The sequence below is a fragment of the Panulirus ornatus genome, chromosome 53 (assembly GCF_036320965.1).
Source record: "Panulirus ornatus isolate Po-2019 chromosome 53, ASM3632096v1, whole genome shotgun sequence".
NCBI lineage: Eukaryota > Metazoa > Arthropoda > Malacostraca > Decapoda > Palinuridae > Panulirus > Panulirus ornatus.
The window spans coordinates 15,682,633-15,709,657 of NC_092276.1; the positions used below are offsets into that span (position 1 = coordinate 15,682,633).

Below are 27,025 nucleotides of genomic sequence, written 5' to 3' on the forward strand. Positions count from 1 at the left end.
ACCCATGATGTATTGTACCCACTGTACGTTCTGTACTGGCCTCCACCTACCCCCTAGCCATGTACCCTTCACCCATGATGTATTGTACCCACTGTACGTTCTGTACTGGCCTCCACCTACCCCCTAGCCATGTACCCTTCACCCATGATGTATTGTACCCACTGTGCGCTCTATACTGACCTCCATCTACCTCCTAGCCATGTATCCTTCACCCATGATGTATTGTACCCACTGTACGCTCTATACTGGCCTCCACCTACGCATATCTAGACATTAAAAATCTTAAAACTAGAACTCAACCTCCATTCTCTGTACATGCACTTTCTCTGCTTCAGCCCTGGCTGATGTACCTCCCTGATCCTTGCCTAACTCGGGCCCTGCCTGGCCTGAGAGTGTCCAGCAGGCGCCGGGCACCACTGAGGCTCAGCCTCTCTGGTTACACAACACGCCGCCCCTCTGCCTCCTTCCGTCCAGGCAAACACCACTCCCGCCAAACCCACCTTCCTTCCAACTACTGCAAGCCACAAGAACTACACCAACACTATAATGACGTCCACTACCAGCAACTCCAACGATCTCCTCCCAACATCTAACCCTCCAACAATGTATTCTACTCCTCCAAATTTACCCCACCTACCAACCACGCCCACAGTCACCCGAAAAACCACCTCACCTCTACCTGCCACTCGACCACCGAGAATTCCTACCACATGGACAACCTCCCTCGCCCAAACCACACAACATCACGTGACCACATGACACCATGCTCCGTCTGACCCTGTGTTACAAGCACGCGCCTGATCGAATCCCGCAGTGATACTGCTGCAAGGTCATTCATAAAATATTCACTTTCACATCAAGACAAAAAGTGAATACCATGTGTGTGTGTGTGTGTGTGTGTGTGTGTGTGTGTGTGTGTGTGTGTGTTAGACTATATTTCAAAATGATTCAATCAAATCTATACTCACAACTGGGGCGGCCACAGAGTAATTAACAAAAACTTCATCACCAGTTCTTCAGCTTGTACAGGAGGCCTCTCCTACATTACTACCATTACACTCGCATTTGAATTTAATTACGTTATCAAATAAAAAAAACTCCATCAGATGTGGAGGTCAGAGGCGGCCCCCTTACCATACCATTCCTCCTAAGTGACAATCTCATTACCTGTTGATGTACACGGGGGCCGGGCTGGGCTGGGCCAGGCTGGGCCAGGGCCTGGCGAGCAACGCAGACGGTGCCAGTGACCAATGATGACGAGACCCAACTGTAAGAGGCCACGATGGTACCTCAACACGAAGATAACGAAGCAACAACGAACACAGTGAGCAGGACACATCATGACTGAACGAGTCAGTCAGTCAGCAAGCACGAGATGATGTGCCTGGCAACACCTGCTGACACCCCTGCCTGCTGCTGGTGTCAGCGCCACGGCTGACACCCCTGCCTGCTGCTGGTGCTAGCGTCATGGCTGACACCCCTGGGTGGTGTTAGTGTCGTGGCTGACACCCCTGCCTGCTGTTGGTGCCAGCGTCAAGGCTGACACCCCTGGCTGGTGGTGGTGTCGTGGCTGACACCCCTGCCTGCTGCTGGTGTCAGCGTCTGGGCTGACACCCCTGGCTGGTGTTGGTGTCGTGGCTGACACCCCTACCTGCTACTGGTGCCAGCGTCAAGGCTGACACCCCTGGCTGGTGTTGGTGTCATGGCTGACACCCCTGCCTGCTGCTGGTGTCAGCGTCTGGGCTGACACCCCTGGCTGGTGTTGGTGTCATGGCTGACACCCCTGCCTGCTACTGGTGCCAGCGTCAAGGCTGACACCCCTGGCTGGTGTTGGTGTCATGGCTGACACCCCTGCCTGCTGTTGGTGCCAACGTCATGGCTGACACCCCTGGCTGGTGTTGGTGTCGTGGCTGACCTCCCTGGCTGGTGGTGGTGTCATGGCCGACCGCCACCCATAACACAAGTCTCACCAAGTTATTATCCCTTGCGTCACTTGCACCCGCCTCCCTCACTACCTGAGCTCATGTTGCGCCCTTATTGCTTCCTGTGACGAGTGTGTGTGTGTGTGTGTGTGTGTGTGTGTGTGTGTGTGTGTGTGTGTGTGTGTGTGTGTGTGTGTTGCAGGGGGGAGGGAGTTTTACAATCGTGGGACCCCATCTCCTGTACCATCTCTTATATCATACGAGTTTTTAAAGTTCAGTATATTGACCCAGTTCATCATACCCTCATTCACTCTATTCTATTCATCCACACTTCATATCAAGTATTTTCTTACATAGTCTTTAAATTTGCTTTTTCTTATTTTTCATGTTATATCGTCAGGCTGATCTATCCCTACATTTCTCGAAGGACTTTGAACAGTCTACCGAAACTGGTTTAAAAACTGAAAAAGGTTATGATCAGGTCACCCGTCACTCTTCTCTTTTCCATGATAGACAAATTCATGGCCTCTAAGGTTTTCCTATACGTTAGCTCTGAATTCTAGAATCATCTTTGTTGCCCTCTTCTAGACCTTCTCTAATAGCTTTAAGCAGTAACCAAACACTTGGAAAGCATATTCTAGTCTTGGCCTTATGTAGCATATGAACAGGTAACTGAATATTCCCTTGTCTATGAATTTCAGTATAAATCCAAGATTTGCCAGCAGACAGTTGGTCTCCATTTAACTATTTTACTAAGGTGGGATTCTTGCGACATATTAGGATATTAGGGATGATGTCGGCTTACAATTCCCATCACGAATACATTCCTTCAGTCCATTTCAGGCGTGAATTCAATCCTTCTGGCAAGACATTTACACAGATCAAGAAGAGCAGTGGTCCCAGGACTGATCCATGCGGTACGCCACTAGCGATCCCAAACCCTATTCGGGACACCTCCCGAGACACATGCCTCCTTCGTTCCCTCGCACTAAGGTCATTCTCTACCCAAGGAGGATCCCTTTATTCCTACCTGAAGATCCAATGTGGCAAGGTGTCAAATGCTTTCATACGGTTCAAATGCACATAATCCAACTAACCCTCACGTACCTGAACCTGAGCTAACTCTCTTACTACCAGTCTAGGATGTTTGTGAGCCATGACCTCCCTTCCTAAATCCCTATTTCCTCACGCTTAGGGAACTTCATCCTTTGGAAGTAGAGAGCAATCCGTCACTTCCTGGTCCCCATTCTTCCAAGACGGGCATGACAGTTGCCCTCTTCCATCCCTTGGCAGTTCATCTTCCTCCAGCGACATCTTGACCGACGCTTCGTGTGGCCTGTCAAGTGTACCTGCACACCTCTTGTGCATATATGGACAAACCTCATTATGAACACGAACCTTATATGGGTCAAGGATCTTTAATGGTCGAATCATCCTTTTTTTCCAAGTATTTAAATGATTCCCATGACGTCCTACCCACTGCATCTCACTGGAGTTTGGGCTACAGTGTTTTCCACTCTGGAAACACTCTCCAAACCTGCCATTCAGTTGCCCGCATGTCTCAGCATCGTCCCTGTGAATCACACAGTCTGATCAGCTGCTCGCAGAAAGACACTTTCCTCTTAAATTTATTTTGGATTATCTCGTGTCTTGTCCACAATATTCCCCCACGCACCTCTCTCTCTCTCTCTCTCTCTCTCTCTCTCTCTCTCTCTCTCTCTCTCTCTCTCTCTCTCCACGACGGAAGATGTATCACACGTCATCAAACATTCAGTGCTGAAGAATACAGTAGCAACACAGAATGCAACACGTAGACCACGTCCTCATGTCACTACGAGGACCTAACAGTCCTGCTCCGACACCGCTGCTGTAACTTACAACCATCATAAACTTGAGTACCTGCCCAATTCAACAGCACAACCCAATACAACATAAGTACCAGCCTAATACAACTGTTGTATCTTAAAACTACGAGGGCAACAGAACAATCAAGGATCCTAATAAAACAGCAACAGCGGCTCTACAGAGCAGCAACAGACTTATACAACAACAGTAGCCCCATACAACAGCAGCAACAGACCAACACAACAGAAGCAGCCCAATTTCACAACGGCAGGACAAAAATACATATAACAAACCTGAGTAGTAGCCTCCTCTAACAGCAGCATGAGCTGAACACAACAGCAGGAACCTACCACAAGGGCATGGTGGTGGTACTACATCATTAGCAGTACAATCATAAGCCTGACCACGGGTGGGAGCGGCCCGTTACGCTGGGGCGGGTGTACTGGTCACCGGATGTGTCACTAACCCCTCACAGCCTCCCTCACCCCTGGCGGCTGTGTTCCTGTGGTGCATGTGCTGACCCTCCCTGGCTCTCTCTCTCTCTCTCTCTCTCTCTCTCTCTCTCTCTGCCCAGGTCGCCTCCTCTTCCTTCTACCTCACCCTCACGTGGGCTGCTGCTGGCTCTCAGTCCACAAACACACACTCTCTCTCCCTCCACCCACCATATCTACAGTGGCCCTGACCCACCCATAGATACCTGCCCTTCACCCACAAGCTCACTAGAAACCTATGTCTGTGTATAACTACACAATACATAACTAAATACATAACTAAATCTCCCTGCGGTGATCACTACGCGTTGGCCCTACCATCAGGCAGACCCTCGTCGTAAATACTGTACATGTTATACTCCAGCTTCTGCGTCACTATACCAGCCGAACTCCCGCTCTGGTTTCTCCTCGCTCCCTCCTCCCTACCCTACGGTCACACACGCCAACCTTCGTAAACATCAGTACACGTGTCTCCACCAGCAGGGCGGGGAGAACGTCGCAAGGGACGGGGAGAACGTGACTCAAGGCGTCGCAAGGGCTGGGTGGGTCTGCATCAAGCATCTACGTTACCCTATCATTACGTCAGGTCTGAAGGTGTCGTGTCTGGCGGGTGTACGCAGAATGACAACCCTTCAACAAGGAGGATCCCTCAGTGGTAGACGCTCCGCCGTCCTGACTATAACATACAGAGAACAAGCCATCGACTGTCCTAAGAAAGAAAGAATTGATACTGCAGGCGGAGGTTCATTCTGGACGCGGCAGTTCCTCCTGTCTTGCAACACGCTCCCCCCTGGGATAAATAATCACATAATTACGTCGCTTATTACCACAATTATCATCCGCTTGCAGGTGTTCCGCCTCTGCAGCCTCCCAGCAAAACACAGGAGGCAATTCAAGCATAACGCTCCACGGTGTCCAACTCGCACCAAAAAACTGTGAGATACTACACGGGGTCAGATGGGAGGTGCCCCTCGAGGAGTGAGGGAGGTGCCCCTCCAGGACTGAAGGAGACATCGTATAATTCCTCCTGCTCAGCAGTTTTAAGAATCATCCCTGAAATGTATGTATCGTACGTCAGGCTGGCGGGCACACGTCTCCGTCTTCCTCAACGCTGAACATAATGACACAGGTGAATGTGATCCATAATTTCATAATCTAGCGTCCTCTCCCCCCACCAGAGCGGCTCAGAGACTTCCTCTCCCCCAAGGTTTATACTTGTGTACGATGTGCTCCCCCACAGCCCGCACGAGCTGGTGTGCGCTTCACAAACTGCTCCCTCCCCCAGAGCCTATCTTCAAGTGGTTATCAAATGCAGAGAAGTCAGAGGTGTAACAAAATCAACTTTACAATCATGGAGCAAAAACTACATGGCATATGACTATAATATATATATACTAAATACGCTAGAAATAAATCCTCAGTAAAATACACCGTATCTTTTAACATGGAGTGGACATATGGAACTAGGTAACGATAAACTTATGGGCGAAGAGGATTCGAACCCTGAACTACAGAGCGGTAGGCAGGTACGCCAAGCACATAACCATGGACCCACTGGATGGCGCACCGGCCTGCCGCGCAGCAGGACTGGGTTCGACTCCTCACCCCCAGGTAAATCATTATGAGGGGAAAGATGACACAGTACAGCACAAGTGTTGTATTTCTTGTTGACGTATCAATGGTGGAGTTCATACAGTCTGGTTTTTATGCTAACTATACTTCCTTTGTGTGTGTGTGTGTGTGTGTGTGTGTGTGAAGGGACAATCCACGCAATCTTATCTTGGTGAGGACCTGTTCTACCAGGTTGTTTGCTGCTGCAGGTCTCCTCCGTTCACTAAGCACTCCATACCTCGGGCTGGTCAGACAACAGACACAGGAAGCTGACCAAACCGTATCATCAAGTCCAGGATGATCATCCTCCATCCATCGCACAGTTTATACCACACGTTTTTCTCACAGTATAACCTGAATGTGTACAATATTTGTCTACACGACTTTGGAAGGTATCTATATAAAGTCTCAGCATTTACCACGTCTGACGGTAACTTGTCATTATGCTCAACACACCTACAGGACAAGAACCCTTTCTCGCACGTCAGTACAACATCTTTCTCCCACGTCAGGACTACATCTTTCTCCCACGTCCAGACTACATCTTTCTCCCACGTCCGGACTACATCTTTCTCCCACGTTCGGACGACATCTTTCTCCCACGTCCGGACTACATCTTTCTCCCACGTCCGGACTACATCTTTCTCCCACGTCCGGACATCTTTCTCCCACGTCCGTACATCTTTCTCCCACGTCCGGACATCTTTCTCCCACGTCCGTACATCTTTCTCCCACGTCCGGACTACATCTTTCTCCCACGTCCGGACTACATCTTTCTCCCACGTCCGTACATCTTTCTCCCACGTCCGTATTACATCTTGCTCCCAAGTCCGTATTACATCTTGCTCCCACGTCCGGACTACATCTTTCTCCCACGTCCGTACTACATCTCTCACCTTTCAGTTATATTCCATCAGTCGTCCCCGTGTGTGCCTACCGTCTGCGGGTGGCTGGGTGTAGCAGGCGTGGGTCCTTTCACAGTGAGGCTGCCTCCTTCTCATACCGTCCTCCACAACCTCTCCAACGCTCCCCTGTGGACATAATCCTCCGGTCCTGTCCGCCCCTCTCATTGCGGAAGCTAATTATCCTCGTGCGCAGCCGGGGGATTAAGGCCTTCCAGTACCGTCAGTGTGCAGGCAGTTCGCGTCCACCGGTCTCATGAGGCACCGTTCGTGTCGAGCGCGTTCCACTGTACCGCAGCCTGACCGTCTCTACCGCTGTGTTCTGTTCCACATGGTGTCATCCCCTTCCACAGTGGTGGTGCTGACGCTGCCCTAAGAGGACCACACCTCCTCTCCCCGGGTCAACCTGATCAGAGATTGTGTGTGTGTGTGTGTGTGTGTGTGTGTGTGTGTGTGTGTGTGTGTGTGTGTGTGTCGCCCCATGTCATGGGAACTACACAGCTGATCTGCTCCCAACTGAGGTCAAGTGTACCCCTCTCTACTTCTTTCTACCAGTAGAGAGAGAGAGAGAGAGAGAGAGAGAGAGAGAGAGAGAGAGAGAGAGAGAGAGAGAGAGAGAGAGAGAGAGAGAGAGAGAGCAACATTATATCCTGACACACCAAGCGGTTGTATTAGAAATGTTCAAAGTCTCGGGGCCTCCTCTACCCCCGGGCCATCACCATAAAATTTACATCGTAACGGGTGAATTTGGCAGGTAATTAGCTGCTCTCCGCCGCAGGACACGCTAATAACCTCCATCGATACGTCATATCCTCCCTCTCCTCCCGTGTCATCAATCTCTCTGCCTCTCTCTCGTGCCAGTCAGAGGTCCGAGTCATCATCGGATTACCACTTCTGTCGTCCGGACGGGTGCAGGAGATGGGAGAGAGAGAGAGAGAGAGAGAGAGAGAGAGAGAGAGAGAGAGAGAGAGAGAGAGAGAGAGAGAGAGAACCACCGGGTGGAGTGGAGGGTGGACCAGGAGTCGGGATGCCAATCCTAGGCTGACACCATCATCAGCAGGAGCCGTCATCGCCCTCACCTCCTGCAACACAGGTGAGTGAGTTACACACACGGACCAACATCTTCTGTATCATGATGTCAGCCACCTGTAGCCTCGCCGTCTCCGGCCACACGCCCGGCACGTCAACTGTTTCTGGTCACACCGGAGGTAAAACCCTCCTTCATCAGCCCAGTCTCATCCTCGCCCCGTGCCAGTGAAGACCCCCGAACACTTCACCAGGTACGTCTCCCCCTCTGCCCCACACACTCGTAGGGCCTCCATCACTCGCCCTCTGTAGCCAGCAGGGAACTCCAGACGCCTCTCCTGCAGACCACAAGCAAAACAAAGACTGCCTTTCGTATCGAGCATCAGTTAAAGCTGCCGTCTTCACAGCTGGACGCATTAAGCTGGGGGGGGCCTGTATAGAGGGAGGCAGTTAAGCGACGCCTCTCACACAACTGCACAAATAGAGACCTGCTTCAAACGGGCGCGGGTGTGTGATAACAACCCTAGATGTTTTCTGTTTTCTTTTCGGGCACCAGCGGTGGGCACTGGTGCCCACGTCAAGGTCAGGGCTGGCGGGAAGTGAGAACAGCGCCCTCCTCTCTACAGATGACACACGCCTGCCTCTTCAATAGACCAACACACACACACACACACACACACACAGAACAAGTCAGGATACTAAGTATAAAAGACACGGAAGACTTCGTGGAACGAAAGAAGGAGACGCTGTGGTTTTAATCCTTGAAGTACGATGACGTAAGTCACTGTACTCGAGGGATAAGTTGTCCTACTGAGGAGAACAAGTCGTCGTACTCGAGGAATTAACTCGCTCTACACAGGAGATCTAGTCGTCGTACTCGAGGAATTCTGTTGTCGGAATCAAGGAATTACGTTACCCTACTCAAGTGGTCAAGTCGTCATACTCAAGGCGGCGTTACATCGACGTATTCAATGGATTAAGTCGTCGTCTTCAAGATCTCGGGTCGTCGTCCTGAAGGGATCCAAGTCGTCCTCATGAGGTTAACCGAGACAATGAGCGCCATGTAAAGGCAGGGCTGATGGTGTCCAACCCTCTCCCCCTCTGAGCCTCGACCAAACCCTCAACATGTCTTCCACAATATCAGACAGACGTATGCTTAGCGTCTGGTCATCGTAACACAACTTCATATAAAATCAATTAATCATTCCACCAACATTACGTACACCATCGATACAATTTGGGATATCTCCCTCTGCGCATGACAATGACAGAGAAAATACACTAAAACTCACGTTTAATATGCTATATATAACTCTGGGATACGGTGCTAATATAAGTATCTATCAACCTGCGTAGATTATGTAAGACAAAAGTTAAATAACACGTACAGAGTAGATACACACACACACGTCGCCAATTTATGAACTTCTGTGGTGAAGTCACCGATGGGAATCGCCTTGGGCCCGGAAGGGCTCGAACCTTGGATAAGGCGGTCAGCTCACAGGCAACCCAGCTGTTCGAGAGAGAGAGAGAGAGAGAGAGAGAGAGAGAGAGAGAGAGAGAGAGAGAGAGAGAGAGAGAGAGAGAGAGAGAGAGTGTACATGGGGTATGCGACATCCCATCTCGACTTCCATAAAGAAAAACAGGACGAGGGGTCACACACACACACACACACACAGTCGTATGAAGGGCGCGCCACTCAACAGCATCAACCATATTTTGATGAGTCAGTGAAAGGGATCAGTTCTCGGAGGGCGGGCACCACCGCCTCACGAACACAAAGACCAGGATAATTGCTGGTGACACGACGACACGCTCCGCGCTCAGATAAGCCTGAAGGGAGAGGCTGTCCACGAGACGAGGCAGAGTTTCTCAGAGACATGTATTTATATCCAGGGTGCTGAACGACTTGTGTCGCCAGGGAGATGATCGTCCAACAGCACATACGAGGACAGGCGGAGGGCAGTACAGCTACAGACACCAGGGTAACAGACAGCAGCTACAGACCCCAGGGTAACAGACAGCAGCTACAGACCCCAGGGTAACAGCAGCTACAGACCCCACGGTAACAGACAATAGCTACAGACCTTAGGGTAACAGACAGTAGTAGCTACATACCCCAGGGTAACAGACAGCAGATACAGACCCTAGGGCAACAGACAGTAGCTACTGACCCCAGGGCAACGGACAGCAGCTACAGACCCTAGGGTAACAGACAGTAGCTACAGACCCTACGGTAACAGACAGTAGCTACAGACCCTACGGTAACAGAAAGTAGCTACAAGCCCTAACTAGGGTAACAGACAGCAGCTACAGACCCCAAGGTAACAGACAGTAGCTACAGACCCTAGGGTAACAGACAACAGCTACAGACGCCAGGATAACAGACAGCAGCTACAGACTCCAGGGTAACAGACGGCAGCTACAGACCCTAGGGTAACAGACAGCAGCTACAGACCCTAGGGTAACAGACAGCAGCTACAGACCCCAGGGTAACAGACGGCAGCTACAGACCCTAGGGTAACAGACAGTAGCTACAGACCCTAACTAGAGTAACAGACAGCAGCTACAGACCCTAGGGTAACAGACAGCAGCTACAGACCCTAGGGTAACAGACAGCAGCTACAGACCCTAGGGTAACAGACAGCAGCTACAGACCCTAGGGTAACAGACAGCAGCTACAGACCCTAACTAGGGTAACAGACAGCAGCTACAGACCCTAGGGTAACAGACAGCAGCTACAGACCCTAGGGTAACAGACAGCAGCTACAGACCCTAGGGTAACAGACAGCAGCTACAGACCCTAGGGTAACAGACAGCAGCTACAGACCCTAGGGTAACAGACAGCAGCTTCAGACCCCAGGGTAACAGACAGCAGCTACAGACCCCAAGGTAACAGACAGTAGCTACAGACCCCAGGGTAACAGACAGTTGCTACAGACCCCAGGGTAACAGACAGCAGCTACAGACCCCAGGGTAACAGACAGCAGCTACAGACCCCAAGGTAACAGACAGCAGCTACAGACCCTAGGGTAACAGACAGTAGCTACAGACCCCAAGGTAACAGACAGTAGCTACAGACCCCAGGATAACAGACAACAGCTACAGACTCCAGGGTAACAGACAGCAGCTACAGACCCTAGGGTAACAGACAGTAGCTACAGACCCTAGGGTAACAGACAGCAGCTACAGACCCTAGGGTAACAGACAGCAGCTACAGACCCTAGGGTAACAGACAACAGCCACAGAATCCCATTCCACACTTTTCAGACGACCAGTCTACTAGCCATCTCTCCTGTGTGACTCACTTCTGGTCCTCCTCTCCCTGGGATCTTGGTAAAAACTTTTGTCACAGTCCTCGACCTTTCCAAAGCACTTGACTGGGTGTGGCATAAATCTTACCTTTCTGAACTCCCTTTCCTTTGGTTTCACTGCTTCTCTCTGTTCTCACAGGCACAGTTTCCTCTCTGGCCGTTCTATTGCCGTGGTCGTGGATGGAGCGACTCCCCCACCTCCCTTATCAACAGCGGTGTTCCTCGGGGCTCTGTCCTATCACCTACACTCTTTCTTCTCTCAATAAATGATCTCTCCTCTAATTCTAATCCTATCAACTCCACATTACATACTTAAACTCACTTGTCCTCCCTTTAACACTCATCGTCTTTCTCGCCCTGATCATATTTCCTATCTCTGTTCTGACCTGTGTAGCATGTTAGACTGGGGAACCAGGAACCTTGAACATTATGATGATGATGAAAGAGCAATCTCTACTTCTATATCTGAGGAATCATTTGTTTCCTTCTGTTCAATTTCAAAACACCACAATTCATCTTAGTAATAATACAATCATGTTGTCATGACCATCATCATTCTGTCCTGCAAAACCCCACATGATTAACCTCACAAAGTCTGCTTCCCATAACGCTGGGTCTGTTGTATGGGTGCCGCAATCACTCTTCTTGTGAGCAGCTGTTTCCTATCTACGCTGCCTCACATCTGCAGTGGCTCATCTGCCACTACAGTGGAATCCAAAGCCTTCCGTCTAATTAATTCTCCAGGCATCACCGATCTTCGCCCTTCCCTTTCCGCACGCCGCCATGTTGCCTCTCTCTCTCTCTCTCTCTCTCTCTCTCTCTCTCTCTCTCCTATAGGCAATACTCTGTCTGTTGTTCTCGTAAACTGTCTGCATGTGGCTCCACTCACATGGCTTGGACCCGTGGGCCGCGTCTGGCTGCTGTTTCCACCAGTTTTTGTGTGGAGACCGACCACTCGAGGATTGGCCGTTATGATGTCTCCTTCTTCCCTCGAACAGTTATGATATAGAAATGTCTTCCTTTATATGTCTTTCCCTCTTCATGTAACATTTCTTCCTTCAAGACTCAGGTCTACAAACACTTGCAGGACCCTCATTCATTTCTACTTTCTTTCTCTGTAACTTTTCTCTTCCTCCCGAGATAGCTTTTACTTGCCCTTGTTATGTCAGTCACTATGAAGACAACAGCAAGACAACCCGAGGCAACACACTGGAGCCCCAGGGTAACAGACTGCTGTTCAGTTACCAGGGTAGCAGAAGGCAAATACAGACCACAGGGTAACAGACAGCAGCTACAGACCACAGAGTAACAAACAGACTGTAGCTACAGACCACAGAGTAACAAACAGACTGTAGCTACAGTACTCAAGGCAACAGACAACGGCTACAGACCTTAAAGTAACGAACAACAGACCCCAGGGTAGTGGAGTAACCACAACCGAGCAGTTACCAGTTCTGAGCGGACGGAAGTGTGGTCTCCCCTCGAGACTGGCCTGAACCCACACACCACAACATAACAAGTCCATTATCATATTAATCACGATGTTCATCCTATACAATAACAAAGACTTTATACACACTATCATAAATGCAAACTGAAGACGCCTCCTGGTGGCAACATGACACACTAAACTATTTTTGGTGCTCTCTGAGGTCAGACGATGTAGCTCTGAATGGCCTTGTCTCTTCTCGCACGAAGGGCTACACACATCCCAAATGATCATCTAATTATCAAAACTCCAAGACAACTTCCCCCTGAACACCAAGTTACATTACAGATATCTACACTGGTGTGATCCGGGATGACCTGCCTCTACCATGGGCAGGTTGGGTGCTCCACGAAGCAGGTAAGTCTATGTGCCCAACTGTCAGAGCATTTCAATATTCGCTGTTTCCGAGGCTTTAGATAAACTTGATCAGGTCCAAACCTCTCCAAGGAAGTAGCAACCTCGCCGAACTCCAGTTATTTAACGGCACAAGTCCAGTCAATGTTACCCTGACCTTTGACCTCAAGATTTAGTCTTAGACTTGGGCAATCGGAAAAGCGGTTTCCACAGCGTCCATTTAACGTTGTTTACTGAATGTCAGATTATAACATGAAAATATCACACCCGTTTGATACATTTTTATTCTTACGACCAATACTTCCATCATCCCTCCTAATATGTAGACCGGAAACCTTCGGATACATACAAGCCTCGACGTTACATACTTCCCTGCCACTGCAACACATCGGTCTACCCAGACCAAAGGTTCAGAGAGAAGTAAGACTACGACAAGAGCAGTGAACTATGGGACAGTCATACTCCCATCATACCTTAGGTAACACAGTGACAACTGTACTGAGAGGTTATGTATAATACATTTATCTAACACACTGAAATGTTGAGGTGACGGAGGAACCCACTTGGTAGTACAAATAGCCCCGAGCTTGTCCAACTTTACGTTCTGGCATATATGAGGGAACATTATAAGCTTAATCTCTGTCTTCATGAATTATATTAAACCAGAATGTTTGGGTTTTAACTTGGCTCTAAAAGCTTCGTAAAACGAGAACACATCACAGATAAGAATGTTTACCGTAGTGACATGGGAGTCAATCTCATTTATTATGATCACATTACCATTAACTAATGCCATTCATGACTGTATGTCAGGCCTATAATTAACCAGTTGCAATATATAAAATTCAACTGAACTGGTTAATAAAACAGAATGCCTGAATCAGCAAACATTAACCGTCAGATCAATATCACAAACACGGGAATAATAATTATACTGGTGAGGGATGATCCCTTACATTATGCATCTACAGACACTAGTAATGACCTTAAAAGGTCGACCAGGCAGTAAATATATAAGATAAACATGCTATGAGGTCAACGCCCCAACCTCTTGCATCTTTCCCCGTGACCTTGGCCGAATGTGGGAACAACCATCATTCATAGCCAATAACATTTCAACCATTCACTGTCTCGTCAAATGTGGTCATTCTAACTCATGAGGCATCATCACCTGATCATTCCCCTCACTCATCTACTCTAACTCAGTCCTACATACTATAGGCTGGGTAACAAACCTAACCTAACCAAGTTTAGATAGGCTGGGTAACAAACCTAACCAAGTTTAGAAAGGCTGGGTAACAAACCTAACCTAACCAAGTTTAGATAGGCTGGGTAACAAACCTAACTTCACCAAGTTTACATAAGCTGGGTAACAAACCTAACCTAAGCAAGTTTAGATAGGCTGGGTACGAAACCTAACTTAACCAAGTTTAGATAGGCTGGGTAACAAACCTAACTTAACCAAGTTTAGACAGGCTGGGTAACAAACCTAACTTCACCAAGTTTACATAGGCTGGGTAACAAACCTAACCTAAGCAAGTTTAGATAGGCTGGGTAACAAACCTAACCTAACCAAGTTTAGATAGGCTGGGTAACAAACCTAACTTAACCAAGTTTAGATAGGCTGGGTAACATACCTAACCTAACCAAGTTTAGATAGGCTGGGTAACAAACCTAACCTAAGCAAGTTTAGATAGGCTGGGTAACATACCTAACCTAACCTAGAATCTAGATAGGATTGGTAATAATACAAATCAAATCTAACCAAATCTAGATAGGCTAGGTAACACATTCAACCTAACCTAATCTATACATAAGCTAGATAACAAACCCACTGCAACCTAACCCAGCCAAGAAGTAACTTTGTAGGGACGATTCTGCAGGCGATGCCAACCGAAACGTAGAGCACAAATCCTCAGGGTCTTATATTTCCGTAATAAATGATTGTATAGTCTATGTCATCATGGGTAGCAACTCACCTGGGAAGATCTCCTTCATCTCCTTCTGGCTGTAACCCCAGTCGGGCCTCTGCGATGCTATACACTGGAACATACTGCCGCCCACATGTCACTACGCCAGCACATGCCGCCCCATCCTCGCCACGCTACCCCGCCTATACAAAACATATACGGGGCACCACCAACACCTCGCCTCCTTTGTCCGCACACATACACTATTTACAACGAATACTTCACACACACCTATCGTACACGCTCTTCTCTCTGTAACAACAATGTCACACTTAAAACACCCAACTGGGTGGTTAACCACTTGTGATGGTACAGGTTAACCCAATCGGTCCATATGGATACTCAGTAAACAACCAAGGTTGCGTTTGTGTTACAGTCTTCTCTTAGTTCTTATGAAGCAGAGGTAACGAATATTGTATATATGACACATTCACTATCAGTTAAATACAAACTGTATGTATATATATATGTATGTATATATGCGTGTATGTACACTGAAGACGAAGTACTGGAAACTCACTGTTGTCGTTCTGAGAGGTAAGCCACAGTCTTTACCGTGTTTACTACATTCAGCATACCTCCCTTCCAGCTAAAATATATCCACAACATTTTGTCATTTTGATCTCGGATCGCCCCCACTACCAGTCAGCCGTACGGTAACTTGGCTATGGTTATCGTCCTCCGCTGCTTCAAACCAGTTATCCATCCGTGAAGACCAATTTCTTTAAGGCCTCTCAATTAATCCTCTTTATGCCTCTAAACAGGCTAAGCAAGCCGGAGTACACCGTCATCTACTCCATGTTAAGCTGAAATAACTTCCTGTACCTAGAAACTGTTACACACACACACACACACACATAATGCCTTTTGATCTTCAAATACTCTGTACATAATTTAACATTCGGTTCACCTGCATTATATCAAATCATGAGTTACACACACACATACACAGTCTAGAAAACTCCATTAATGTTAACTTAAGGGTTGAAGCCCACTCATTAACGACCCAAATTATCTTACATTTACATGGTACCGGTACCGTGTGAGAGGCTTGGGTCTCTCTCTCTCTCTCTCTGAAGCTCACGCATGACCTCACGCCTACCATTCGTATGTCTCGTATGTTCCCGAGCTCACAGACAACCCGGACAGTACCCCAGTCGTCTGTTCACTGCATTCACTGGCATTGCTAGCTACAGATCTACTCGTGTACCGTGCAAGCTCACGCCCTAAAGAGTTATGGCCTATCACAGAGTAAGCCATTCAAGTGTTCACTAATGATGTGGTTATTACCATACTGTACGTAAGCGCGTCTGTTTCAGTCACGACCTTTCCCTTCATTACCGCTGTATAATAAGCTGGCTTTATGGTGCAGGGGGCGGCACTGTAGTGTGTGGTGGGACGTGAGAAACACCTCGTCATAACCGGACTGGACTGACGAACACAACCATCACAAAGTTACATCCTAATGTTTACTAAAACACAACTTTAATGTGCTAATCACATGAAATTATTCATGTTCACTAATCGTGTCTATTTGTGATAAATGTATCACGTCACATTACCATATGACACATTACCAGTGCAAATCCCTCTGACAACTGCACTTCTGTCATTATCAATTTCAGAACGCGACAAATCTACAGTGAAATGCCTCACACAATGACGAGCAAAACAATATCACATACATTTGAACTCGGCAATGAGCTACTGTTTCCCTTATTTACGTGGGGAAATAAACTAGTTCCCTTTATTTACGAAGGCAAAACATTCATCATTATTCACTGACAATTATATCTCACGAAAGTCATTACATTGTAAAGGGAAGGTAATGAGTTGGTTCACACACATGCCATTATACTTATATCTTGTGCGCTATGTATAAATTCTTGAAAAGAAAAGCTAGACGGACATTTTATATATATATATATATATATATATATATATATATATATATATATATATATATATATATATATACTCATGTGAGAGAGAGAGAGAGAGAGAGAGAGAGAGAGAGAGAGAGAGAGAGAGAGAGAGAGAGAGAGAGAGAGAGTGTGAGTGAGTGTGTGTGCGTGTGTAAGAGCTACTGGGATTAGCTTTATCTTTGCATGGATTCTTCCAAACTTTCTCACACCATAACCAAACACCCTACGAATAAAATGAATTTCTCTCACACCGAGCCTAAAAATTCATCGTAAATCATTTCAAGGTAGAATGTAAGTAATATATAACTTTAAGTATCCGTCGATACTTAAAGTATCCACGCAATGGTGAGGTACAATGACAACAGTGAGTTTCCTGTGACTGTGCAGCAGCATTTAAAACACTATTTGTTCCCGTTAAATAATCCTCACGTTTTGTGTAGAACAAAAGCCACGCATGCCGACAATGGTGTTCATATGGATGGCCGTTTCTGAATGGCCTGGTGAACTGTAACACAAACATTCCACCAATGAAACAACTTGTTGAATATTCACGCACTTATTATGATTGTGTCTCCCGGTCACACGACATAAGTTATATCCCTCACATGACCTGACCGAGGTGAGGTCTGTTGCATATTTCTCGTAATGAACAGCGGTTAGCAAACACTGTGATAACCACTGTCACACCTCAGGAGCACCGTACATGCACACACCCTTCCCGCCCGCCACCACAGAATGAACTGTTTTAAACCGCCATGCGTGAGGAAAATCAGCCGGTGGCTCTGGAGCTCCCGAGTGTTAGCCAATGACAACTCGCGGGATGCATTCCCCCGCCTCTGATTCGTCACTCCCACCCCTCTGCTCCTCCAATCGTGACTGCCTTAGAGGATCTTGGGATTCTCATTGGTCAAACCCCCAGAGAAAGAAACGGAAAGCGGTCTTATCCGAAGTGAAGCAGGGTTACGTCCCACAGGACTTACTGCTCCGTCCGTAATTTTGAAGAATGACATTTCTTTGTCTTAAGTACTACAGAGGTGCATGTGTTGGTGTAGTATGTGGCGGAGAAGTAGACAAACACATCTGAACCCTTACATACACATGACAACACGTATCAACACATTTCCTCACAGAAATACAATGTAATGAACCCATATCTAGTCACTACGAAACTTCAAATTACGTGAACCGGTAAAAGTCGAGAAGGGAATCACGAGTCCGGTCACACGGTGGCCAACACTCGACTAACGTCTGATACTTGACGTACGCGCTTGTGTGAGTGAGACTTGGAGTACACCCGTCTGTTAACATTATCGTTTCCCCTCCCCTGCAAGGGAAGGGCCAGCGGATACACAAGCAGGAAGGCCTTCATCAGGGCTCCTCAGTCCCCGCGGCCAAGCGCCAGGCAACCCGCGGTGTTGCCTGCCACAACCACCACCACCTCCACAAATATCAAAAGGATCTGTAGAGGCAAGGACGATCTCTTTAAAACCTCATTATATGTCTTTTTTCTTAACACATCTGAGCACAGCGACCAACGTCAGCTGTACCGCTGAACAGCGAGAAAAAGAACTGAGCACGACCCGCATCAAAGCTCACCCACCGTGGGAAAAAGTTTGAAATATCATTTCTCGCCTCTTCCTTAACACCTCTTATATATATATATATATATATATATATATATATATATATATATATATATATATATATATATATATTTTTTTTTTTTTTTTCTTTTTTGCTTTGCCGCTGTCTCCCGCGTTTGCGAGGTACCGCAAGGAAACAGACGAAAGAAATGGCCCAACCCACCCCCATACACATGTATATACATACGTCCACACACGCAAATATACATACCTACACAGCTTTCCATGGTTTACCCCAGACGCTTCACATGCCCTGATTCAATCCACTGACAGCACGTCAACCCCGGTATACTACATCGATCCAATTCACTCTATTCCTTGCCCTCCTTTCACCCTCCTGCATGTTCAGGCCCCGATCACACAAAATCTTTTTCACTCCATCTTTCTACCTCCAATTTGGTCTCCCACTTCTCCTCGTTCCCTCCACCTCCGACACATATATCCTCTTGGTCAATCTTTCCTCACTCATTCTCTCCATGTGCCCAAACCATTTCAAAACACCCTCTTCTGCTCTCTCAACCACGCTCTTTTTATTTCCACACATCTCTCTTACCCTTACGTTACTTACTCGATCAAACCACCTCACACCACACATTGTCCTCAAACATCTCATTTCCAGCACATCCATCCTCCTGCGCACAACTCTATCCATAGCCCACGCCTCGCAACCATACAACATTGTTGGAACCACTATTCCTTCAAACATACCCATTTTTGCTTTCCGAGATAATGTTCTCGACTTCCACACATTCTTCAAGGCTCCCAGAATTTTCGCCCCCTCCCCCACCCTATGATCCACTTCCGCTTCCATGGTTCCATCCGCTGCCAGATCCACTCCCAGATATCTAAAACACTTTACATCCTCCAGTTTTTCTCCATTCAAACTTACCTCCCAATTGACTTGACCCTCAACCCTACTGTACCTAATAACCTTGCTCTTATTCACATCTACTCTTAACTTTCTTCTTTCACACACTTTACCAAACTCAGTCACCAGCTTCTGCAGTTTCTCACATGAATCAGCCACCAGCGCTGTATCATCAGCGAACAACAACTGACTCACTTCCCAAGCTCTCTCATCCCCAACAGACTTCATACTTGCCCCTCTTTCCAAAACTCTTCCATTCACCTCCCTAACAACCCCATCCATAAACAAATTAAACAACCATGGAGACATCACACACCCCTGCCGCAAACCTACATTCAGCCGGCAAGGCAGCAGGTTTGGATGGTATTGCAATGGAATTTATTAAAAAAGGGGGTGACTGTATTATTGACTGGTTGGTAAGGTTATTTAATGTATGTATGACTCATGGTGAGGTGCCTGAGGATTGGCGGAATGCGTGCATAGTGCCATTGTACAAAAGCAAAGGGGATAAGAGTGAGTGCTCAAATTACAGAGGTATAAGTTTGTTGAGTATTCCTGGTAAATTATATGGGAGGGTATTGATTGAGAGGGTGAAGGCATGTACAGAGCATCAGATTGGGGAAGAGCAGTGTGGTTTCAGAAGTGGTAGAGGATGTGTGGATCAGGTGTTTGCTTTGAAGAATGTATGTGAGAAATACTTAGAAAAGCAAATGGATTTGTATGTAGCATTTATGGATCTGGAGAAGGCATATGATAGAGCTGATAGAGATGCTCTGTGGAAGGTATTAAGAATATATGGTGTGGGAGGCAAGTTGTTAGAAGCAGTGAAAAGTTTTTATCGAGGATGTAAGGCATGTGTACGTGTAGGAAGAGAGGAAAGTGATTGGTTCTCATTGAAAAAAAAAAAAATATATATATATATATATATATATATATATATATATATATATATATATATATAAGAAAGGACAAACAGCTGGGTTGACTGTAGTGTGTGTGAAGTGTAGGGACGATAACCACTACACACACCACGGAGGTGCTTCACTTGACACAGTCCATGTTCCCTTCACTCACTGAAACGCTACGCTTACGTGTAATCAGACAAAACAGATTTTATGATGCATTTATCTATTTATTATACTTTGTCGCTGTCTCCCGCGTTTGCGAGGTAGCGCAAGGAAACAGACGAAAGAAATGGAACAACCCACCCACATACACATGTATAAACATACACAGACATATATAAATGTATACATTTATATACATACACAGACATATACACATATACACATATACATAATTCATAATTGCTGCCTCTCTTTTTTTTTTTCCAAAGGAAGGAACAGAGAAGGGGGCTGGATGAGGATGTTTCCTCAGAGGCCCAGTCCTCTGTTCTTAACACTACCTCGCTGATGCGGGAAATGGCGAATAGTATGAAAGAAAGAAAGATATATATATATATATATATATATATATATATATATATATATCTGGGAGTGGATCTGTCAGCGGATGGAACCATGGAAGCGGAAGTGGATCATAGGGTGGGGGAGGGGGCGAAAAATTTTGGGAGCCTTGAAAAATGTGTGGAAGTCGAGAACATTATCTCGGAAAGCAAAAATGGGTATGTTTGAAGGAATAGTGGTTCCAACAATGTTGTATGGTTGCGAGGCGTGGGCTATGGATAGAGTTGTGCGCAGGAGGATGGGTGTGCTGGAAATGAGATGTTTGAGGAAAATGTGTGGTGTGAGGTGGTTTGATCGAGTAAGTAACGTAAGGGTAAGAGAGATGTGTGGAAATAAAAAGAGCGTGGTTGAGAGAGCAGAAGAGGGTGTTTTGAAATGGTTTGGGCACATGGAGAGAATGAGTGAGGAAAGATTGACCAAGAGGATATATGTGTCGGAGGTGGAGGGAACGAGGAGAAGAGGGAGACCAAATTGGAGGTGGAAAGATGGAGTGAAAAAGATTTTGTGTGATCGGGGCCTGAACATGCAGGAGGGTGAAAGGAGGGCAAGGAAGAGTGAATTGGAGCGATGTGGTATACAGGGGTTGACGTGCTGTCAGTGGATTGAATCAAGGCATGTGAAGCGTCTGGGGTAAACCATGGAAAGCTGTGTAGGTATGTATATTTGCGTGTGTGGACGTGTGTATGTACATGTGTATGGGGGGGGGGTTGGGCCATTTCTTTCGTCTGTTTCCTTGCGCTACCTCGCAAACGCGGGAGACAGCGACAAAGTATAAAAAAAAAAAAAAAAAAAAAAAAAAAAATATATATATATATATATATATATATATATATATATATATATATATATATATATATATATAAAGTGTTTTAGATATCTGGGAGTGGATCTGGCAGCGGATGGAACCATGGAAGCTGAATAATAGGGTAGGGGAGGGGGCGAAAATCCTGGGAGCCTTGAAGAATGTGTGGAAGTCGAGAACATTATCTCCCAAAGCAAAAATAGCTATGTTTGAAGGAATAGTGGTTCCAACAATGTTGTATGGTTGCGAGGCGTGGGCTATGGATACAGTTGTGCGCAGGAGGGTGGATGTGCTGGAAATGAGATGTTTGAGGACAATAAGTGGTGTGAGGTGGTTTGATCGAGTAAGTAATGTAAGGGTAAGAGAGATGTGTGGAAATAAGAAGAGCGTGGTTGAGAGAGCAGAAGAGGGTGTTTTGAAATGGTTTGGGCACATGGAGAGAATGAGTGAGGAAAGATTGACCAAGAGGATATATGTGTCGGAGGTGGAGGGAACGAGGAGAAGTAAGGGACCAAATTGGAGGTGGAAAGATGGAGTGAAAAAGATTTTGAGTGATCGGGGCCTGAACATGCAGGCGGGTGAAAGGCGGGCAAGGAATAGAGTGAATTGGATCGATGTGGTATACCGGGGTCGACGTGCTGTCAATGGAATGAATCAGGGCATGTGAAGCGTCTGGGGTAAACCATGGAAAGTTCTTTGGGGCCTGAATGTGTAAAGGGAGCTGTGGTTTCGGGCATTATTGCATGACAGCTAGAGACTGAGTGTGAACGAATGGGGCCTTTGTTGTCTTTTCCTAGCGCTACCTCGCACACATGAGGGGGGAGGGGGATGTTATTCCATGTGTGGCGAGGTGGCGATGGGAATGAATAAAGGCAGACAGTGTGAACTGTGTGCATGTGTATATATGTATATGTCTGTGTGTGTATATATATATGTGTACATTAAGATGTATGGGTATGTATATTTGCGTGTGGGGACGTGTATGAATATACATGTGTATGGGGGTGGGTTGGGCCATTTCTTTCGTCTGTTTCCTTGCGCTACCTCGCAAACGCGGGAGACAGCGACAAAGCAAAATAAAAAATAAAAAAAAAAAAATATATATATATATATATATATATATATATATATATATATATATATATATATATATATATATAGAGAGAGAGAGAGAGAGAGAGAGAGAGAGAGAGAGAGAACTATAGATAGGGTTGTACGGAGGAGGGTGGACGTGTTGGAAATGAGATGTTTGAGGACAATATGTGGTGTGCAGTGGTTTGATCGAGTAAGTAATGAAAGGGTAAGAGAGATGTGCGGTAATAAAAAGAGTGTAGTTGAGAGAGCAGAAGAGGGTGTTTTGAAATGGTTTGGTCACATGGAGAGAATGAGTGAGGAAAGATTGACAAAGAGGATATATATGTCAGAGGTGGAGGGAACGAGAAGTTGGAGACCAAATTGGAGGTGGAAGGATGGAGTGAAAAAGATTTTATGCGGTCGGGGCCTGAACATACAGGAGGGTGAAAGGCGTGCAAGGAATAGGGTGAACTGAAACAAGGTGGTATACCAGGGTCGAAGTGCTGTCACTGGATTGAACCAAGGCATGTGAAGCGTCTGAGGTAAACCATGGAGAGTTTTGTGGGGCATGGATGTGAAAAGGGAGCTGTGGTTTCGGTGCATTACACAAGACAGTTAGAGACTGAGTGTGAACAAATGTGGCCTTTGTTGTCTTTTCCTAGCGCTACCTCGCGCGAGTGCGGGGGGAGGGGGTTGTCATTTCATGTGTGGCAGGGTGGCGACGGGAATGAATACAGGCAGCAAGTATTAACTATGTACATGCGTATATATGTATATGTCTGTGTATATATATGTACGTATACGTTGAAATGTATAGGTACGTATATGTGCGTGTGGGGACGTGTATGCATATACATGTGTATGGGGGTGGGTTGGGCCATTCTTTCGTCTGTTTCCTTGCGCTACCTCGCTAACGCGGGAGACAGCGACAAAGTATAATAACATTATAAACAACATTACATTTTGCCCAGTTGTCAGTATGAGGTGAAGAATGCTCGTGTTCGTTGGTTGGTCACAGGACCAGCGATATGTACGTACCGTCGCGTTATTCATAACGTCAACACAGTCTAACATTACCTCAACATTAAACCCAAGTCTGGCAGATTAAAATCTCGATACTTTAGTCTCTTAATAGAAAATAACAAAGGTGGTTATAGAGCAACGCTAAAGATATGACAGGTTAATTACAGAACTATTATCTTGGTCATTATTAGGCTCAAGGTCAATTCAACTGTTTTGTCTGTAACTTGCACTACTTATGGGTGTGGGATATATGTGTTTACAGGATGTGTGTGTGGAGGGTGAACATGGAGGGTCGGGGAGGAGGGTGTGAAGGGTGAGCAAGAAGGGAGGGATGGGGAGGGCTTGGGGCGAGCATGGAGGGGTAAACATGGATGGAAGGGGCATGGAGGGAGGAGAGTGGAGGGCTGGCTCACAACTTCCCTCGTTACTCCCATTATCGAACCCTCGACGTCAGCACCCCCAGTACTCCCGCTCCCCCAGCTTATCCCAGTACGTCAGCACCCCAGTACTCCCTACTCCCCAAGGTACGTCCGCACCCCAGTACTCCCTACTCCCCAAGGTACGTCCGCACCCCAGTACTCCCTACTCCCCAAGGTACGTCCGCACCCCAGTACTCCCTACTCCCAAAGGTACGTCCGCACCCCAGTACTCCCTACTCCCCAAGGTACGTCAGCACCCCAGTACTTCCTACTCCCCAAGGTACGTCAGCACCCCAGTACTCCCTACTCCCCAAGGTACGTCAGCACCCCAGTACTCCCTACTCCCCAAGGTACGTCCGCACCCCAGTACTCCCTACTCCCCAAGGTACGTCAGCACCCCCAGTATTCCCTACTCCCCAAGGTACGTCCGCAACCCCAGTACTCCCTACTCCCACTTCATCCCAGTACATTAGCACCCCAGTACTCCCAACCCCCCAGTACGTCAGCACCCCCAGTACTACTCCCAGCTTACCCCAGTACGTTCGCACTTCCAACATTCTCCCCCTCCACTTTAACCCCCCGCCCCTCCACAACCCCAGCAGGTCGGTAGGTGGGTGGTGGGCACCGTGCCGCGCCCCGGCCTGGCCCGCATGGCCGACCGGAAACGTTTCCAAGTCAGGATGAGCGACCTTCATTACCCACCTCCGTGCATCAGGGGCATACATCCACAACCCTAAACTACATTTGTTTGTTCCCCTTACAACACTCTTCACACGAGATAGATAGATAGATATATTGGAAAGGATCACAATTTTGCGCGTGATCAAGTATATTCATATGAGTCCAAGGAGAAAATAAAACACGATAAGTTCCCAAGTGCACTTTTGTGTAATAATCACATCATCAGGGGAGACACAAGAGAGAAATATAACAGTTAGTTGATATACAACGAAGAGACGAAGCTAGGACGCTATTTGGTATTATATATATATATATATATATATATATATATATATATATATATATATATATATATATATATATATGTATATATATATATATATATATATATTGCATGATCCATAGGCAAGGAAACAAGTTTAAGTTTAGCATATACAGAAAACCCACCAATGTATGCTCATATATCCATCATTACTCATCTCAACATGACAGAGTTAAATCATCATCATTTCAATCTACGTATTTGCAGTCCAAAGTATATTGAAGATGAGTTTGAGAAGATATATTCTATTGGATCTAAGTTAAAGTACCCTAGATCTTTCATTGATAAATCCCTTAAGTTAGCAAAGTTAGTTACTGCTTCCCGTGGGCCAATCACACACAGACCGGTCACATGGGGGTACATGACAGTACATGGCGGTAAATGGCAGGTCATGGTGGTCCTTGGGAGCACATGGGGATACATGGGAAGGACATATGACTGAGGAGCTGATGGTCTATGACGAGGTTATTTGCTGAAGGACAGTACATGGGAAGGTCAGATAACACAAGTCCTGATGGTCTATGACGAGGTTATCTGCTGGAGGACAGTACATGGGAAGGTCAGATAACACAAGACCTGATGGTCTATGGCGAGGTTGTCTGCTGGAGGACAGTACATGGGAAGGTCAGATAACACAAGTCCTGATGGTCTATGACGAGGTTATCTGCTGGAGGACAGTACATGGGAAGGTCAGATAACACAAGACCTGATGGTCTATGGCGAGGTTGTCTGCTGGAGGACAGTACATGGGAAGGACAGATAACACAAGACCTGATGGTCTATTAGTAGGTTGTCTGCTGAAGGACAGTAATCATGCCCTAAACTCTTAAATCTCAATGGATGGGGGAAAAAAAAAGGGATGGAGGGAGATACAGAAGGTGGAACAAAAAGGGAGATTCTAGTGACCCTGTGGAGGCCCAGGGGTAAATAGGGTCCCGGTGGGAGGGTCGACGCACGGGATCAGGAGGGAGGGAGTCCACACACACACACACACACACTCGACCACCTGGGACACCATTTGTTGTATGGCTAACTCCACACAACACACAACCATGGTGTACTGAACGAATCTATCATTACTGTCATCATTATCATCATCAGTAGTAGTATTAGTAGTAGTAGTAGTATCATTATCATATCGTTATTATCAACATTGTTATCATTATTACCATTATCATTATTATCATCACTATTATCATTATCATTATTATTACCATTATCATCATTATCATTATTATTACTATTATCATTATTATCATAATCATCATTATTTTTTCAGTGATATTACAATCTATTAAGAGTCAACAGTTCTTCAGTCTTGTCTCGTCAAACAAAGAGCTGCAGTAAACGCTGTTCCTCCGGGCTCACTTATCAAAAAGTCTATCTCACAATCTATCTAAGCCTGCCGAGGAGGGAGCCATAACACACACTTGTCTCTCTATCATTCATCATACGAAAACTAAGTTTATATGTAGATGTATATTAGAAATAAACGCATGAACGAAAACTTCTGGAACATTTAATTCCTATAACACGATAAATAACTCTCTGATACTAAAATTGAGAAGATGGTATACAGAGAAATATACAATGTTTCACAATGTGGAGTTTGACTTTCCACGACTTTGGTTTCTTATGCAAAGACCAGCTGGTTCGTGTGACTGGCGTGTCAAAGACCAGCTGGTTCGTGTGACTGGCGTGTCAAAGACCAGCTGGTTCGTGTGACTGGTGTGTCAAAGACCAGCTGGTTCGTGTGACTGGTGTGTCAAAGACCAGCTGGTTCGTGTGACTGGCGTGTCAAAGATCAGCTGGTCCGTGTGACTGGTGTGTCAAAGACAAGCTGGTACGAGTGACTGGCATGTCAAAGACCAGCTGGTC

At 46.5% G+C, this 27,025-nt stretch overlaps 1 protein-coding gene across 11 annotated transcripts in view; it reads right to left on the reverse strand.

The window, feature by feature from the left end:
- Positions 1-27,025, reverse strand: part of LOC139765261 (SLIT-ROBO Rho GTPase-activating protein 1-like) — a 753,718-nt gene that overhangs the window by 450,962 nt on the left and 275,731 nt on the right. The window contains exons 1-2 of one of the 11 annotated variants that reach the window (XM_071692613.1): positions 17,553-17,574; positions 14,934-15,176 (exon numbers count right to left, since the gene is read on the reverse strand). The exons of 8 other annotated variants lie outside the window; for them this stretch is intronic. In XM_071692613.1, the coding sequence (XP_071548714.1) occupies positions 14,934-15,006 (73 nt within the window). In that variant the 5' untranslated portion in view covers positions 15,007-15,176; positions 17,553-17,574. Of the gene's footprint in view, positions 1-14,933; positions 15,177-17,405; positions 17,423-17,536; positions 17,575-27,025 lie in introns of those variants that run through there. 2 more of the 11 variants (XM_071692612.1, XM_071692614.1) reach the window with 2 other exon arrangements.